Source organism: Bombus bifarius, unplaced genomic scaffold, assembly GCF_011952205.1.
Source record: "Bombus bifarius isolate JDL3187 unplaced genomic scaffold, Bbif_JDL3187 scf7180000008589_frag, whole genome shotgun sequence".
Taxonomy (NCBI): Eukaryota; Metazoa; Arthropoda; class Insecta; order Hymenoptera; family Apidae; genus Bombus; species Bombus bifarius.
This window is the reverse complement of record NW_022884741.1, coordinates 1-18998: the sequence shown is the minus strand read 5'-3', so window position 1 is coordinate 18998 and position 18998 is coordinate 1. Positions and strand designations below refer to the sequence as shown.

General features: G+C 43.5%; 2 protein-coding genes across 2 annotated transcripts; both read right to left on the bottom strand.

Moving 5' to 3' along the window:
- Positions 1-2021: 2021 nt before the first annotated feature.
- On the bottom strand, positions 2022-4277 carry LOC117213269. The gene is made up of 2 exons (XM_033458634.1): positions 4167-4277; positions 2022-3917 (listed from the first exon to the last, which is right to left on the bottom strand). The coding sequence occupies exons 1-2, from the start codon at positions 4275-4277 to the stop codon at positions 2022-2024; spliced, it is 2007 nt and encodes a 668-aa protein (XP_033314525.1).
- Positions 4278-5083: 806 nt separating this feature from the next.
- LOC117213268 lies at positions 5084-7261 on the bottom strand. Its single transcript, XM_033458633.1, has 2 exons — positions 6421-7261; positions 5084-5898 (listed from the first exon to the last, which is right to left on the bottom strand). Exons 1-2 carry the CDS (start codon positions 7259-7261, stop codon positions 5084-5086), a joined length of 1656 nt encoding a protein of 551 aa, XP_033314524.1.
- Between the last annotated feature and the right edge of the window lie 11737 nt (positions 7262-18998).

The following is an 18998-nucleotide window of genomic DNA, read 5'->3' as shown; positions in this document are numbered from 1 at the left end:
TTCAAATCAAATATATGAACAAGATCTATTGACTTTTAATTATTTTCTTGAAGCACTAGTATCAAAAAAATTGCGTCATTACGAATACAAAAACAATAACGTTGATATAAAAATGTCATCCCGAAACACAGTTTGACGTGATACAAGTGTATTATTTTAATTTAAGCAGAAAATATCTAATCATATTTAACAATTTTGAAAACATACCTCTACTAAACTATCATTATCTTTTCCTATACCATCGGCAAGGCCCTGAACAGCAAGCAGTTCAGCAGTTGTTAAAAAACTAGCCAATTGTTCCCGAACCACATTTACTTCACCCTGATACATAAAATCAACCAATGCAGCCAAATCATCGAAATTTACATTACATTACGAGATAAAAATATGACCTTTTTCATCTTAATGTCTCCCAAAAACGGATTTAGCAGAAAGTATACGACATCTATAACGATCCAATTAGAAACTACCAGAGCATGTGTATTTTAAGCGGATCTTTAAACGTCGATTAAACGCGTTCTCTATCCAATCCTGGCTGAAACATAATTACTCACACTCCCAGTATCCCACCTCTAAGTCATTCCAATCAACGTACCATGTAAACACGAATCCAACGCGTTCCAGGAATAGAATCAACTGTCTGTAGTTGTTTAGCTGTACACGACGAGTGTAATTTTTTCGGGTACTCCTCCAGTACAAAACAGACACCCAAACGACAATATTTCAACACAAAGATATTTAAAACAATAGTTATAAAAGCATGATACTTAATACCGCGTTTGACATCAGGTATAAGCAAAAATAAATTTCTTCAAACAAATTTCAAGTTAAATCATTAGCTTGTGTAATTAGATCAAACTTGCTCAATTAACAACGAGCAATTTCCATCGTGTTTTGACAACTGACTCATCGATGATGTTTTTCCTTGGAATTGAAAAAGGAATGTGCATAATTTTGTCCTCCGTCCACACTCAAAGTACTATCTACATGCTATAATTAGGGATTCAATTTTATAATACGTTCCTCATGTAAATTTCGACCAATTGCGGGGTGACGTAATCGCGCGGAGAGACGTCAACGGGGGTCGTAAATCTATTACGATTTATTACGGTAGCTACGATTATAATAATCGACACCACGAATTGATCGATCCCCTGATTTCCGTTGAGATAATTGGGGTGATTGAGTTTGTATAACACTGTGATTCTCAGAATTATAAATTATATATTTCCAACACTTAGGTTACACTGACGTAGAGAAATAAATAGTTAACAACTTGTCGCACGAAGATGCGATAGATATGTACGCTAGAGCAGGGCTCTTATAATGGAAAGGAATGTATTAATGGACTTAGCACTATAATATATTTAGGAGAGAAGATGTATGTTCGACAACACCGAGAACCGACAAAAGATTTGCGTGAAGTATGCGACTCTCGCGCTATGTGTAGACTGCCGCGTTAGGCGTTTGTTTTTAGACTGTCTGTCGCTCTTTTTCTAATACGGAAGAAAAGTTCGGTGTGGATGTGCCCCTGTGCCTAAAGAACGCGGATTGGTTGTTCCCACTTTCGTTAGGAAGAGTGAGGGTAACGAACCGCGGTGTCGATTGGTCATGACCTGCACTACTGCTCGAAGGGATGAGTAGGGAGTCTTCTACCATCGTGGTGGATAGATGATTGTGAGCGTGAGAAAAACCTAGCTTGTTTTATTACAGGGCTATTCGGATTTTCCTAATGGGTGCATACCCGCTTTCTCCGTGTTTTAAGTGCAACTAATAAACCCAAGGACCTCTCTAAAAACCGACTGTGTCTCGAGAATATTTTTAAGCTTTAGAAATTCTTCAAGACAAACGGATTGAAGACACATGGCGAAACAATACAGGGAAGTGAAAGTTATGGTGGGTCCTTAGGTTTATTGAGGGTCGAAGTGACGTTACGCAGGTCGGTTGTTGTCCGGTCGCCCGGGCTGGCGTGCAGATGTTTTAGGCGGCGTAACATCCTCCCCCCGTTGAGAGGGCACCGATCAAATTCTGGCTGTGGAGTCAGGTGTGTCGTTGGTGACCTCCTCCGCTCCGTGTGGACGTTCGGCCTCGTCTGGATCTGGGTGGATGGGTAAGGGGACCAGTCTTTTGACACCGCGGTCCAGGATGCTTGTTGCCGTCTGCACGGTAGCGGTCCGGATGATTCCGTCGGCTCCTGGATGGACCTTGATTACGCGGCCCAAAGGCCACTGCATAGAGGGTACGTTATCCTCCCTGAGGATTACTACGGTGCCTTCACGAATGTTATGTTTGCCCTTGTCCCATTTGTTGCGGCGGGTTAGCTCATTTAGGTATTCTCGATACCATCTGCTCCAGAAGTGCTGCTTAATCTGGTGAATGCGCTGCCAACTGGATAGCCGGCCTGATGGAACTGTCCTGAAATCACGCTCCCGTAAACTGGTTAGTGTGTCACCGATCAGAAAATGTCCGGGAGTGAGGACAGGAGGATCTTTCGGATCGGATGAGATGGGAGTCAGTGGGCGTGAATTGAGAATGGCTTCAATTTCGATCACAAGGGTGTTGAGGTGCTCAAAGGTCAGGAGCTCCGTGCCGACCACGCGGATGAGATGGCGATTGAACGCTTTAACCGCGGCTTCCCATAAGCCGCCAAAATGTGGTGAGTTCGGAGGATTAAAACGCCATTGTATTTGTCGGTCGGCGAGAAAATTCTGTACCCTATCCTGGTGGTCGTCGGACTGCAATAGGGTCCGGAGTTCTTGCAGCTGCCGATTAGCCCCGACGAAATTGGTGCCGTTGTCGGTGAGGATCGTTGCGCAGTATCCTCGCCGCGAGATGAAACGGCGTAGCGCGGCCAAGAAGGCGTCGGTGGTTAGGTCGCTGACTAACTCTACGTGGACCGCCTTTGTCGCCAGACAAACGAATATGGCGGCGTACGTCTTGATTTTACGTCGGTTGCGGTCCCTCCTCTCCTTGATGTAGAATGGGCCGCAGTAGTCGATTCCGACGTTCGTGAACGGCCGCGATTCGGTAATACGCGCCTCTGGCAAATCACCCATCAAGTATTCCACTGGTGGAGGGTTGGCTCTGCAGCATCGGACGCACCTTCTGAGAGTGCGCCATACCTGGCTACGACCGTCGATCGGCCAATAGCGCAGTCTCACCGCGTATAGTGTAGCTTGTGTCCCTGTGTGATGATTGTTCCGGTGCTCTTGCTCTATAATTAGCTCTGTCACCGGGGATTTCGGTAGGATGATCGGGTGTTTTTGGCTGAAGGGTATGGCGGAGTTGGTTAGTCGTCCTCTTACCCGGAGTAGCCCATCTTCGTCGAGGAAGGGGTTTAATGGCTGTAGTTTCCCTCCAACATCCTCGCTTCGATTTTTCTGGAGGATCCGAATTTCAGGCGCGAAACGACTGGATTGTAATATTTTTATTAGTCTGTTGTGCGCTGCAGTCAGTTCGTCTGTGGTGAGATGGGCAGATAGGTGTTGCTTATGTCTCCATCGAAGACACCGGGCGACGATTCTTATTAGTCTTGGCCAAGACGAGTAACGATGGAGGAGTGTGTTGTCGCTAATATTCGTCCTCAGACAGATCGTCTTCTTTTGCTCCGGGAGGTCGACTACCGGTGTCGGGCTCCAGACCGGCCAATAGTTTTCGCTTTGCAGGAGCCACCTTGGATCGTTTTTCCAAATGGACGGACATAGGAATTCCTTGGGCGTCTGGCCTCGGGAGATGAGATCCGCTGGATTATCGTCGGTAGGCACATGACGCCAGTCGGAGGTATTGGTCTTGGTCTGTATCTCAGCGACTCGATTCGCCACAAATGTTTTCAAGGTGTGCGACGAAGACCTGATCCAATGGAGCACGATGGTGGAGTCAGTCCAGTATACTATCCGCGATATCTTGGTCGCCAGGGCCTGTCGTATTGACGAAATCAAGAACGTCAAAATAAGTTAATTCGAGCTTAATTCGAGACGTGGTATGGACAGCGATTTGAGCGGCGCTACCTTCGACCGCGCCGTGAGGAGTCGAGTCCAAATATTGTTCTTTCGGTCCGTCGTCCGCACGTAGACGCACGCCCCATATGCCCTTTCGCTAGCGTCACAGAATCCGCGTAGCTCAATTTTCGTTGCGGATTCAATGATGGTCTTCCGAGGGAACCTTACCACATTTAACAACGGCAATTGGGTGTGGTATTTGATCCATTCTGTGTGTACGTCTGTCGGAAGGGATTCGTCTCGATCTACCTTCAATGTCCAGACTTGTTGCAAAATCATTTTTGCTCGAACGATTACCGGCGCGAGCAATCCTAGTGGATCATAGATTTGTGCGATGACTGAACTGATTGATCGCTTTGTGACTCGGGAAGTGTCACTGATCGTCTTGACCGAATAGAGTATGGCATCGTCGGCTGAATCCCAAAAGACGCCGAGTGTTTTTAACGTGGATGACTCACCGAGATGTAATTTCTGGTTGGTGTCTTCTTCAGGTAGCCCTCGTAGCAGATCCCGATCGTTTGATGCCCATTTGCGGATATTTAGACCGGCTAGCTTAAGTAATTTCGTGAGATCATTCCTGACTGATAAGGCTTCGTCCTTCGTATCGGCTCCGGTCAACGCATCGTCGACATAGAAGTCTCGCCGCAGGATCTGCGCTGCTCTCGGAAATCAAGGTCCCTCGTCTTCTGCCAACTGTTTGAGACATCGGATGGCCAGATACGGGGCTGCGGATAGACCGAACGTTACGGTGTTGAGTCGGTATGTTTCGATCTCTCCGTTGTCGGCACGCCACAGAATCTTTTGATAAGGACGATCTTCTGGACGTAGGATGAATTGACGGTACATTTTCTCGATGTCGCCGGTAAGGACATATTGAAATGACCGGAATCTCAATAGGATGTTTCTCAGGTCTTCTTGTAATTTCGGGTCCGTATGAAGGGCGTCGTTTAGAGACACTCCCGTGGTACTTGATGCTGAGCCGTCGAACACAACCCGGAGCTTGGTGGTGTCGCTCGATTCCTTGATCACGCCGTGATGTGGTAAATAATATCCGTAGCCGGTGGCGTGATCCGTGTTGATCTTCGTCATTGACCCAAGTCTAAATATTCTTGGATCACAGCACTATACGCGGTTTCATATTGTTTGTCGCGTTGGAATCGACGATGAAGAGAGGCGAGCCTGCTCATTGCAGCGGCCTTCGATGACCCTAGTGAGGAAAGCTTTTCGTTGAATGATAATGCAACGATGTATCTGCCTTCCTTGGTTCGTCGGACATGGTTTCGGAAATGTTCTTCACATAGTCGTTCAGATTCCGAAAGATGAGTAGTGGCCGGTCCCTCGTCGATCTCCCAAAACCGTGCGAGGTCCTCTTGCAGAGCCGTTGTGGTTGCGTGGAACGTATTTATCGCGGTTTGGGACGTTGGACTCCCCCCGATTATCCAGCCGAACCGTGTTTTTTGTAGACGTAGTTCAGGTTCGCCTGGTTGCGCCAGATTGACCTGCCCGATGCACAGCGACGCAAATGTTGATCCGGTACTAAGTAAGACATCGATCGGGGCTGGGCAATGGAATTGTGGATCGGCTAATTGAATATTTCTGGGTAATCCCAGACTCGAGGGGTCGATGGGCTCGCTTGGTATGAAAGTCGACATGGCCGGGATAACAAGAAATCTCAATGTTTTCTTATACTTGCCGTCCGTCGACGTGATTGTGGCCGTGGTGTATCGTTTTGCCGTTGTGCTCAAATTGTCGAGGGCTCCGATCTGGATCGCACATCTCCTTTGTTTTATACCGAGGGAATTCGCGAGCTTGTCGGTCATGAAGTTCATGCTCGTCCCAGTGTCGAGTAAGGCTCGGGCTCGGATTGGTTGTGCCTGTTTGTTCAAAACCTTGATCTGTGCTGTGGCCAACAGATCATGATGCAGAGGGCTGTGGGGAGATGTGTTTGTTAGTCCGATCCCCCTTGCTGTCGTAGTCTCGGACAGTCAGTTTTGCCCCGGTTGGGACTTGGACGAGGAGGTAGGGGTGGTGTTCTTGATCCGGGCTGAGCGTGACTCATACGAGGCATGCCCTTTCGTACCTCTTGGAGCTGAAGATGTATGTTTCCGTGAAGTGTCGGATGTTCGTCTCGACTTGTGGGACGACCGCGATTTCGATGATCCAGATGGTGATTGTTCGGTGGAGGCTCGCTTGTGTGATGAACGACTACCCGACGACCGACCGCTCGGTGCGCGACTGCCCGACGACCGACCGCTCGATGAGCGACTGTCCGACGACCGACTGCTCGGCGACCAATCGCTTGCCGATCGACCGCTCGACGATCGACCGCTCGAAGATCGACCGCTCGACGACCGTGAGTCTACCTGGGTTTGTTCGCGGTGTAGGTAAGTATGGTGTCGGTGACCGCAGATACGACACGAACCCGATGTACACTGTGTCGGCGAATGTCCTCTGCCTAGGCAATTTATACACAACGATGCCTTCTTCACGATCTGAAAACGTTTGGTCGATGATTTGGCCTTGAAGATTTTACAGTGTCTGATATCGTGAGGTCCGTTGCAGGTCGGACACACTACCGTTCTGCTGGTTGTAGCAAGGGTTCGCCCATGCGGTATGCTTGTTCGCTGACTGTGGTGTTTGTGGATTGACTCTTTTGATTCCTTCGCTTTAGAGAGGAATTGAGTCCCGTTCGCCCGTGTTTTGAGAAAGTGTATCAGATGCTGATAGGATGGCACCTGTTGGCGGGGCAGTGTGCGTTGCCATTTACGCAGGCTGGACGAGGGCAATTTCGACGCGATCAATTCGATAATCGCTATATTTGATGTGACGGGCTCTTTTAGGTGTTCGAGCGCCTTTAGATTTACGCTGATGGTTTCCAAAAAATCCTCTAGGGCTTCTGGAGTTTCCTTTTTGATTTCCGGATAGTTGCGCATCAAATTCCAATGGCGCATGCAGATTTGGAGGGGGCAATTGAACTTATCCTTCAGTGTGTCAAGCGCGATGGGATAGTTGGCCTCTGTGAGTTCTAATGACTGGATACTCTGTGCGGCCCGTCCAGTTATAGATGAGGGTAGATGCTGGAACTTTTGGATATTCGGCAAACTTTCGTTACGGTCCACTATGGATGAGAACGTGTCGTAGAAATAGGTCCAGTTCTCGAGGGCACCGTCGAATTGGGGCACGCGGACCTCTGGAAAGGTGGTCGGCTCTGGTTTCCGGCATGTCTCGCCTGTTTTTGTTGTCGACGGGGTTGTTGCTGACATTTGCTCAAAGAGACCTAGGAACCGCACGTCAAGCTCCCGATGCTCTTGCGACAACGAAGCTACACGCGCATCTTCCCCCTCATCTAACCCATCTAACTCTTCTTGAACCGCGAGTATCCTCCTCCAAAGTTCATCGAACGAGCTGCGGCAAGATGTTAGGAAGATTCTGTTTGCCTTCCCAGACGCTTCGTATTCATCGAGTTCGCGCTTTATGGTTGCAACTCGACCGGCTAGGGCATAATTTTGTCCTCCGTCCACACTCAAAATACTATCTACATGCTATAATTAGGGATTCAATTTTATAATACGTTGCCTCACTTTCCATCACTGCTTTCCTACTATCAGTCACTTGAACTGTAATATAAACCAGTCTTTTATTTCCAATACTATTCTGCATACCATTTATCAGGAACAATACATTTTATTTGTTAATCTAACAAGATGCGAAGTTCCTCATTTGTCCTAATATCAATCAATGGATAAGTGAATTGAAATCTGTGAAAATAATGTAATATCGGAAAATAAGGATAGAAATTTTTTCCCGATTACTTGCAACTTATTAATATTAAATTGAATATACATATATAAATTGGACAGGAAACGATATTTATTTAACGGAAACTAAATGCAATACTCGTATCTATATCAAATAACTTTACAGTTATTTGACCACTCTCGTCACAACGAATCTAACACACACACACACACTCTCTCTCTCTCTCTAACAATGCTATCAATTCTCACAACTCTACTCTTCGACGACTCGATACCTCTAACGACTCTACTCTTCGACGACTCAATTAGCTCTGATTCTCGCAACACGCACACTTTTCGACTCACCTTGCGTAGCGAAACCGTCCTTCTTCTAACGTTGTCTATTGTTTCCCTCATTCCTATGTAAGAACTACCAACTACGTGCCTTTAGTCACGTAGGCACTCTTAAATGTAAACGAACCACAGAAACACGACGTACACGGTTTTTCTATTTTCAACTGATTTCTAATTCGAATTACTTTACGATATTACAATAAGTATCTAGTAACACGACTTTCGAACCGATGTAATTATTGCAATGATTGTTAAATTTCAAAACAATTTCCTATCCATGTTAAACATATTACTTATATGTCCATGTCTAGTATTTCGATTAGTTGCTCTACTTGCGGTAGTTCGCCATTCTGGATCATCTAGACTCAACAAAGATGCATTCAATTTATCCATGCCTTAAAAAGCTCTGTAGCGTCAACAGAGTTAGAATTTGCTTCAAACCATGTTGTTGTTTTGCTTCGGAATATCAAGAGGTATTGTAAGGAATTATAAGCTCCGGGCAAAACAATGGCGCCCCTACATGTATCCGTAAGACAAGACGAATTTGTATCTTTTGACCTCCTTCTGACGATTATGACTAAACGAACGTGATTGCAAACGATTCAGTATAAACTGTGAATAAACGTCTGTATAGATATCGTTTTGCGACAAGATCTGTTTTAAATACACTAACGAGTACACATATTGGTAGTCTCATTATTCGATCCCGTACAGCTCTTATTAAGGAAGATCGACGCCTGTGACAGTATTCAGCATGGCCAACTTTGAACAGGGCATATTGATAAGCCAGAGTAACTCACATACAAATTTTTTTTTTTTTTTTACGTGGAGAAATCCTCATGGACACTCCGCTGTTGCAGTAATTGCGTAACAGCAGAGTAGTGTCGGACTCTTACCGACTAAACCTCCACGATGACCACCCGACGCGTATGACAGGGAAGCTCCAGGATTCTCTTATGAATTAACTTCAGTTGCACCCCCTTCACGCGTTCTCTAGTTCTAGCCAGTCCTAATATTTCCTGAATATTGAATTGGCGTTAGGGGGGGCCATTACACCTAGCGCTGTCTCTCCTTATTGATATTCACCGGAGGCTTGTCTTGTGTGCTTCGACAACTCGCATACAACCTGGTGGTACAAGCTATGAAAACACTTTTCCGGACATGAGAATACACATTTGCCCAGATAACATACAAAAGGTATTAGAGCCCACCAAATAAGATTTGCTACAATTTGCTGTAATTCGTCACAATAAGCCTATGAGTATCGCGTGTCAGATGATTTTCGAATTAGTTGATGCTTGGATGTTCAAGATACGGAAGCGCGGAGTGATGAGACGTTTATGTACAACTTGATCATGGTGCAACCCATTCACCAGCCAGAAAACTTCATGCACGATTTTCTAAAAAGAAAGACATTTCCCCCCTTCTTTATGCCGTATCAGTCCTCTCTCGTCGCTCCTTATCTCATGCAGAGACAGGCCAAATAATGTTGCCGGTGAAGGCCAACAGCCTGGGTACATGTACGGGTCTCTTGCCTGCAACATAATTTCGTTATGTGTAGTATGCGCGGCAGAAAAGCATTTTTGCCATTAATATGAACTAGAAGATTGCAGAAAAACTATAAACATTTTCCAAATTTTATTAATTTCATTTCATTTCTTAAAGTCTACAAAACTGTTAATCAACATTAAGCAAATATACAAAATCTTGACGTACAGTATAATGGGGCGAATATTAGAAACGATACTACTAAATCTACAAGCTAAAATGTACTATACAAATTTTCTTCAAACTATAAAACATACAAAGTAAATATTTCTGAAAATAAAAAATATCGGATCAACCACTCTTCGAACATACCTCGAACGCTCATTATTACGTATATTACCAAACCAATACATATAATATAATATATAAACCAAACCAATGAACGGCGCAGAGACTGGAGAACATGGGGTCCTCGAGCGTGCAGTACGCTTCAGCATCGCTGCAAACACCAACTCCCTCCGCTTGTCCCAATGCCATCTCGTACGGTGAGACTGCAAACAAAAAATATCCATATATACATCAAGATAGTAATGCGATTTCTATTCTTGCAGCACCGACGTAATACACGGTGCTCCGTAATCGCTCGAGATTCCATTTAGTTGTTGAAATCTCTACGCATTTGGTAGATAAAACGATGCGAGAAATCCTCTTGTCACAGTTAGGTCTTCCAAACCTGATCGCTTGCATTTTTCCCGCTACTTCAGCGTTGTAACGTTACTTTTACTTCTGCCAACTTAGACACGACACCGTCTAAACTGCCCACTTCAGGACACGATGGCTCCTCCCGGGGATTCTGTTGAGACGATTCCGGATTTTCCGTGTCTTCACCATTGTAGAGTACATAATTTGTATAATTTACCTTCTTCTTCAAGCATTGTTTTTTAAATTTCTGCCATTTTGAAGCTGCTGATAATCGCCGGATGCGTAAATCATTTTTAGCTTTGGAAAGAGCGCACGTCAGCATTGCTTCAATCCGTAAATCGCGTCTGCGCATTCGGCGACACTTTGATCTTTTGCGGCGAACTTCGTCAATCCATGTTAGTAACCGTTCTGTTTCTGGCTTGTTGGCGTTTGTTTTTGAAAGTCCCTTCTTTGTCCTCGCCATGCTTTCTCAACTATTTCACCCAATTATTGAGTAAGTAAAATGTATACCAACCTGTATCCGGCTCGTGTTTGTTGTAGAACAAAACAGAAGAGATTCACACAACTGCACACAAAGGATTTGAAACCACCGAACAAAACACTCTCCTCACAGCACAGTCGTAAGATGACTAAGGGAAGTCTACGCTGCGCGTCTGAAGTCCGCTTTCTATACCCCCTCCCCTGTCTTTATGACGTAGTCTTACGCGCAAAAATGGAAACTAGTTCCGTGTAAAATCTTACGTTGGCCTTACATTCTAAGAATTTTTGAAAAATACTTCACTCCAATTAATTTTTAAATATATGTGCGACAATTTTAGTGCTAAATTTTATATATTTTGTACATTATATTAAAATTCTTGATTTACAGGAAATAATCAATAGCGTATGAAGGTGTACTGCACGTATTATTTGGCACGTACATTAATGTTGATGCAAAAATAATTATTCCAATGATTTTAAGTTACACACATAATAGATAAAGTAGGCTGTAGACTATGAAATTCGTATGAAATAAGCAGAGAATAGTAACTAAATAAATGTATATGTATATGGAACATAAATCTTGTAAAAATAATATATTAAATTACATTCAAATCAAATATATGAACAAGATCTATTGACTTTTAATTATTTTTTTGAAGCACTAGTATCAAATAAAATTGCGTCATTACGAATACAAAAACAATAACGTTGAAATAAAAATGTCATCCCGAAACACAGTTTGACGTGATACAAGTGTATTATTTTAATTTAAGCAGAAAATATCTAATCATATTTAACAATTTCGAAAAAACATACCTCTACTAAACTATCATTATCTTTTCCTATACCATCGGCGAGGCCCTGAACAGCAAGCAGTTCAGCAGTTGTTAAAAAACTAGCCAATTGTTCCCGAACCACATTTACTTCACCCTGATACATAAAATAAACCAATGCAGCCAAATCATCGAAATTTACATTACATTACGAGATAAAAATATGACCTTTTTCATCTTAATGTCTCCCAAAAACGTATTTAGCAGAAAGGATACGACATCTATAACGATCCAATTAGAAACTACCAGAGCATGTGTATCTTAAGCGGATCTTTAAACGTCGATTAAACGCGTTCTCTATCCAATCCTGGCTGAAACATAATTACTCACACCCCCAGTAACCCACCTCTATGTCATTCCAATCAACGTACCATACGAACACGAATCCAACGCGTTCCAGGAATACAAACAACTGCCTGTAGCTGTTTAGCTGTACACGACGAGTATAATTATTTCGGGTACTCCTCCAGTACAAAACAGACACCCAAACGACAATATTTCAACACAAAAATATTTAAAACAATAGTTATAAAAGCATGATACTTAATACCGCGCTTGACATCAGGTATAAGCAAAAATAAATTTCTTCAAACAAATTTCAAGTTAAATCTTTAGCTTGTGTAATTATATCAAACTTGCTCAATTAACAACGAGCAATTTCCATCGTGTTTTGACAACTGACTCATCGATGATGTTTTTCCTTGGAATTGAAAAAGGAATGTGCATAATTTTGTCCTCCGTCCACACTCAAAATACTATCTACATGCTATAATTAGGGATTCAATTTTATAATACGTTGCCTCACTTTCCATCACTGCTTTCCTACTATCAGTCACGTGAACTGTAATATAAACCAGTCTTTTATTTCCAATACCATTCTGCATACCATTTATCAAGAACAATACATTTTATTTGTTAATGTAATAAGATGCGAAGTTCCTCATTTGTCCTAACATCAATCAATGGATAAGTGAATTGAAATCTGTAAATATAAGTATCTAGTAATACGACTTCCGAACCGACGTAATTTGTTACGTCGCGTAACACTCTACCTAGCCCAGGCCACACACCGCGGGCAAGATGGCAACCAGATGTCTTCGGATACTCACTGCGTACGCTCAATAGTCTCAAGTACCTTCCATAAATCTCAGTAATTTCCTGGTCGAGGTCCTTCAAACTGAACAAACGTCTGTTTCCGAAGCATTTCTAAAGACCTTAGTCTACTACGGCTTGACAAGGGAAGTTTTTCTCAAGTATGATGCAACTTTCCTTCCACTAACCACTTTCTCTCGAGGGCGGTTAAGACCCTTCGATTAACCAATTAACAACGAAGCCTATTTCCCTCACTCTCTTTACTAAAATCGTCACCAACAAATCCGATGGCCCCGTGGGCTAGACACACCCATCCTTAGCTTTCCTCCGTCACAGCATCCTCTCCGAACCACACTGATTTTACATCCTTCGAACTGTCAACATCCTTTGACCGGGAATACACCCGTAGATCAGTCACTCACTCATCTCGTACATACGCACCAGCGTAACTGTCTTCTTTACAAGTTGTCAGAATAAACGGTGATATATAACTTACTATACTGTTTCATATTCATTTAACCACCTCTGTTATCTTAACCGAAACAGGGGGAACGACGATTTCGCGGCGTCGATTATCCGAATCGTAGCGAGAACTTACGCCTCTCGCTGACGCGTTTTCCTCGCGACCGCGTCTCTCCGCCAAGAGTCGTAACATTTGGTCCTTCGAGCCGGATTCAGGGTCAAGTGAAAAGTGCACACCAGTGACACCCACTATCACACAGTGCCACGTGAATCCAACACAACCAGCAGCGGAAGCGTTACCACCCCAGCGAGGTCAGTAACGTCAAGGGCCGTCACCTTCGAAGAGGTATAATCCGGTGGTTGAAACGCAACCACACAGCCTCCTGCCGCAACTGGACAATCGTCGACAGAAGTAAGTTATAACCACTCCATTCTCAATTATATAACAAATAATGACAACCGGAAACGAACTTGCCGCCTTGCGTCGACGCCGGGGCCAATATACCGGCCACTTTACACGCTTATCAAAAAAACTGGACGTAATCGAACAATCCGGCTGTCCGCGAGAGGCCAAGTTTATCCAAATCAAAAATCGTCTGGAAATCTATGAGACGGAACTCCGCGTCATTTAAAACGAGATTGTGAGCATAGACGAGGAAGCGAGCGAGCGCGGCCTTGAAATAGCAGACGAGTACAAAAAATTAGTACTCCGAGTAACCAATCAGTTAAACCACATACGACTAACTACGACGTCACAATCGACCAACGACGAATCAGCTGCCGGTCGCGAGACTGCTTCGCTTAAATTACCGGAGAATCATTTTCCGGGACATAATGCGATGACGCCACCTTCGCCATTGCCACAAGGGCCCACGGATAAAGTACCCACCATGGCGAATTCACAACCACCAGAATATAGCAGCAACACGTCTATCAGTTTCCTGGGAAACAATAATAATCTAAACAGCAACGCTATTCAGACTCCGCCGACGGAGAAGATCGCATCGACTCGAACGCCGATCGCGTCGCGAGTCACGCGTAGCTCATTGCATGACACCTGCAGCTCATCACCTACACGCGACTTGACGACAACCAAGTTCGCGTCCGCATTATCTCGACCGTCCTACCCAAGGACACTATTAGGGAAGTGATACATTTACACTGTACATGAGAGTGTGTGTGTATGGGTCAGAGGGCGTCCAGGTCTTAGTTGAGACAAAAGACTGCCGTTAGAAGATTCTGGATAGTCGGTTGGCGACAAGCGTGCGTGCAAGACGTTCTTCAGAGTGTAATATAGATGTATAGCTGTTGTGTGTGAAATATAGTCAATTATTTGTATTTCCAAATCCTCGAATTTCCTTAACATGGTAGCAGAGCGTGGTTACTAGTTTTGCAAGATATGTAGTGCGTGGTTACGATCTTGCGAGTGAGTTTTCAGTAAAGAAAAAAAAACTGTCAGAGGAAAAATATACTTCGAGCACGTAGGAACGCTTGAGTAAGAAAAGAAAAAAAAAGAAGAATCAATTAAAATGGAGAGATCGGAAATCATGATACCTATATTCGATGGTGAGGATTATGGAATGTGGAAGCAAAGAATCACGATGTTTCTCAAATATAAGGAATGCGAGGTTGTTACAACTAGAATGAAGAACGAAAGAGACGATGAAGACTGGGACAAAAAGGATTTGAAGGCGATTAATATAATTTATAGTGCAATATCGAACAGACAATTGGAGTATGTTAGGGAAGGAAAAGCGGCGTATGATATAATAAAAAGGTTCGATGAAATGTACTTGAAAGTGTCGACGGCACTGCAGATCGTATGCAGAAGGAGATTGGAAAACATAAGACTGGAGAACTACAGTGATTCAGCATCATTCTTTAACGATTTCGAAAAATTAATAAACGAATTAAAAAGTGCGGGCGCACAAGTAAGTGAGAGGGAAATGCTGAATTACATGCTGAATACGTTACCCGAAGAATACAGCTACATAGCGGACATAATAGACGCATTGAAAGAAGAGAATCAAACGGTAGCGTATGTGAAAAATAAAATAGAAATGGCAGAGAAGAAAAATAAATCCAATCGAGGAGAAAGGCAAACCAACGCCTTTTCTGCAAAAAAGGAAGGATGCTTCAGATGTGGAAGATTAGGACACTTTGCGAGAGAAAGTATTTCTGCCAGAATAGACACATTAGACTTCACTTAGTAGCAACCGGTGTGAGTAGGGCCAATGGACAGGTAGAGCGTATTATGAGTACGCTGAAGAATATGTTAACGACGGTGGAAACGACCGGGCGATCTTGGCAAGACGAGATTGGCGAGATACAACTAGCTTTGAATTGCACCACCAATCGTGTAACCAAATCAAGTCCTCTGGAATTATTAATTGGGAAGGCACCAAGGCCCTACGGCTTATCGTTGCCTGATAATATTGAGGAAAAAGAAGTAGACATCTCCAATGTAAGGCAACAGGCGATACAGAACATAGAGACTTGCGCCAGTTATGATAAAGACAGGTTTGACAAAACGAAAGCGAAGATAGTTAGGTTCAATCTCGGTGACTTTGTGTTACGTAAGAACGAGGAAAGAAACCAAACGAAGCTAGATCCGAAATTCAAGGGTCCATTCATGATAACGGAAGTTTTAGAGGGGGATAGATATACTTTAAAAACTCTAGATGGCAAACGGTCATATAAGGGTAGACACGGCAAGTTGAGAAAGATACCAGATGGTTACATTCCTGCTGAGTTGGACGTCTGCGGTGATGACAGCGACAGTGATAATAACGATGCGAGCACATTGATCTCTGGGAATTATTAATACCGCATTGTGGTCATAGTAATATACCCAGTGTAGTGTATGCGCCTTTTATAATACTCCCAGTGTAGTGTATGCGCCTTTTATAATACTCCCAGTGTAGTGTATGCGCCTTTTATAATACTCCCAGTGTAGTGTATGCGCCTTTTATAATACTCCCAGTGTAGTGCTTGTACTTTCTATAATATCCTCACTGGTGCCCTGCGCTTTCTATAATATCCTTACTGGTGTCTTTTGCCTTTCGTAATGCACCCAACGTGGTGATATGATCCAACAAACTGAGAGCTTTGTGCGGAGTCGAAAATGATCTGTCGTGTCATTGCGGTCTGACTGGTGACTTACGGAGTGCAACTGGCACTTTGAATACAAACTATAACACTAATTTGAGTTCTCTTTCATTTCCTTGCTTGCCAAATCTTCGAACAGAGCTTTGTTGTTGAACTGGACCCCTGACTTATTTGGAACATCTAATCGAATGGTAAATAATATCAGTTACACCGAGTCTAATGTTAAAAAAACTCTGTATTTTAACTGCACACGAGGACGTGTGATAGAATGGCCGTGTCGGAGATGAAAGGAAAACCGGAGCCTTCCCTTTGCAATTTTGAGGAAGCCTTCTAATGCTTTAGCCTAGATTTTATCATAACTGTAATTAAGCAATTGTCATTTGTAATTGTTTGACATTTGTGAAAGCGAATGTGGGTTCGATGTGACAACTGGTCGCCGAACGTAGCGACGGTCACGGGATAAACGTTTTGCCTGACGAAGGTGTGGATCGGTTGTATTGTTCTCCGTAGAAATCACATAGAATTGTACTTTAGAGATGTCGATATAATGGGACACACGTTGTATTAGGAATCAATCTCCAGACAGAAACTGCCGAGTAACGGCGTTTGGATCTTTCTCGATGTTTCCAAAGAGTATACAACAAACTTTTGACAGAAATTGCCTAGCAACAACGATTGGAACCTTCTCGATGTCTCCAGCGAGCATATAACAAACAAATGCAGTCGTATAGCGAAAAAGATTTTCATCAGATATTCATTCGTGTGATCGCCTTGGAAAGTGATACATCGACCAATTTACCGAGTGTCTCATCAATCGTATTTTTGTGTTTAAAATTATTCTACGCATAGTAAAGAGTTATACTGTTGACCGTGGATTCTTTTGAACCCCGGAAACATTGTTAATAGCGTTAATTAAATTCATTATTCGTTAAACCTATCAATCGTTAATCTCATTATTCGTTAAATTTATTATTCGTAAGACATATTATTCGTACCTCTTATTGTTCGTTAAACTTATTATTCTTTAATCTAATTATTAGTTAAACTTATCGTCTGATAATCTTATCATTCATTAAACTCAATATTCATAATATTTTGTAAAATCTTGTATATTCGCGTAAATATAATCTCTGTCTTGTAAAACGATGGCTAACTCAAACGAAGAATCGTTACGCGCCTTAAATCTTAATGTTAACCCGACATCAGAAGTGGGATCAAGCCCATGTGTCACCTTGGAACAACTCATGAAAATCGTGGACCGGATAACTCAGCCTAAGGAGCAAAGACCGAGACTACTCGATACAAGACAGAACAATTCCTTTCGCGTTGTGGTGGCAAAGGGATAGCCGCCTCGGCGTTAATAAGGCTATCCAGAGAACGACCGTCGGAGACCGAATCCCCAGGAGCTGACGCTGACATCTTCGCCAGGAAATTCACCGACGGAACTCGAAGCCAAACGGTGCAAGCTATCGGGCTACCAGGATGCATAGCGAACAGCGGAACGATACACGACACCAGGAAAGAAACCGCCCAGCCACATCGTCCAAGGTGGTTTGCTTCAAGTGTCGCGCGGAGGGCCATATCGCACCTGATTGTCCGCAACTGCAGAACAGAAAACCCGGCTTCAAGAACGAACGTCGAGACGACTCCAGCGTGGTAGAGCCTCCAGCTGGTAAATTAAGTCATCTGGGTGAGTCGTTCCCATTTTATTTCGATTCCGGAGCCGAATGCTCATTAATCAAAGAATCCGTAGCCTCGAAATTTTCTGGCAAACGAACGACTGATGTAGTAGTAATGCGAGGCATAGGGAATACTTGCGTTAACAGTACATCTCAGATCTTATCCACTGTATGTATTAACGGTTTTACATTGGAGATAACTTTTCATGCCCTTGCTGATAATTACTTAAAATACGATATCATGATTGGTCGTGAAATTTTGAGCCAAGGTTTCGACGTGAATGTTACACGAAACAGTGTCGATATTTGTAAGACAAAAATGGTTAACGCTTGTAGCAGAGTTGCGGAAGATGCGGTCAACATTAACGAGGTCGACACTGATGTAGTTGGTAACGATAAAGATCGATTGATTTCTGTTCTCGAAAAATTCAAAGAGTCATTTATTACGGGTTTCCCGCGAAATCGTGTAAATACGGGCCAATTAGAAATTCGTTTAATTGATCCCAACGTCACCGTGCAACGAAGCCCTTATAGACTCAGCGAGGAGGAGCGGAGAATAGTTCGAGAGAGGATAGGCGAACTGATCCGAGCAAAAATCATAAGACCGAGTAATTCACCATTCGCAAGCCCTATATTACTTGTTAAAAAAAGAACGGTTCAGATAGATTATCTGTAGACTTCCGAGCATTAAATAAAAACACCGTCGCGGATCGGTACCCCCTTCCTCTCATAGCTGACCAGATCGCGAGACTGAAAAGTGCGAAATACTATATAAGCCTGGATATGGCCAGCGGGTTCCACCAAATCCCTATCCACCCGAATTCGACTGAATATATCGCGTTCGTTACTCCCGATGGTCAATACGAATAGATGACGATGCCGTTCGGATTGAAGAATGCACCGTCTGTTTTTCAGAGGGCCATTTTCAATGCCTTAGGTGATCTTGCTTAGTCATATGTTGTCGTTTATTTGGATGATGTCTTAATTATTGCCGATACGATAGATCAGGCGTTAGAAAGATTAAACACCGTCCTAGATACGCCTCTCCTCGTAAACGCCGTC

Excerpts from the sequence above, each read along its gene's own strand:
- LOC117213269 (XM_033458634.1), bottom strand. The coding sequence starts at position 4,277 with ATGATTTTGCAACAAGTCTGGACATTGAAGGTAGATCGAGACGAATCC. Across the intron at positions 3,918-4,166 it reads AATTGCCGTTGTTAAATGTG|GCCCTGGCGACCAAGATATC; the intron begins GTAAGGTTCCCT and ends TCAATACGACAG.
- LOC117213268 (XM_033458633.1), bottom strand. The coding sequence starts at position 7,261 with ATGTCAGCAACAACCCCGTCGACAACAAAAACAGGCGAGACATGCCGG. Across the intron at positions 5,899-6,420 it reads GCCGACACAGTGTACATCGG|CACAGATCAAGGTTTTGAAC; the intron begins GTTCGTGTCGTA and ends TGTTGGCCACAG.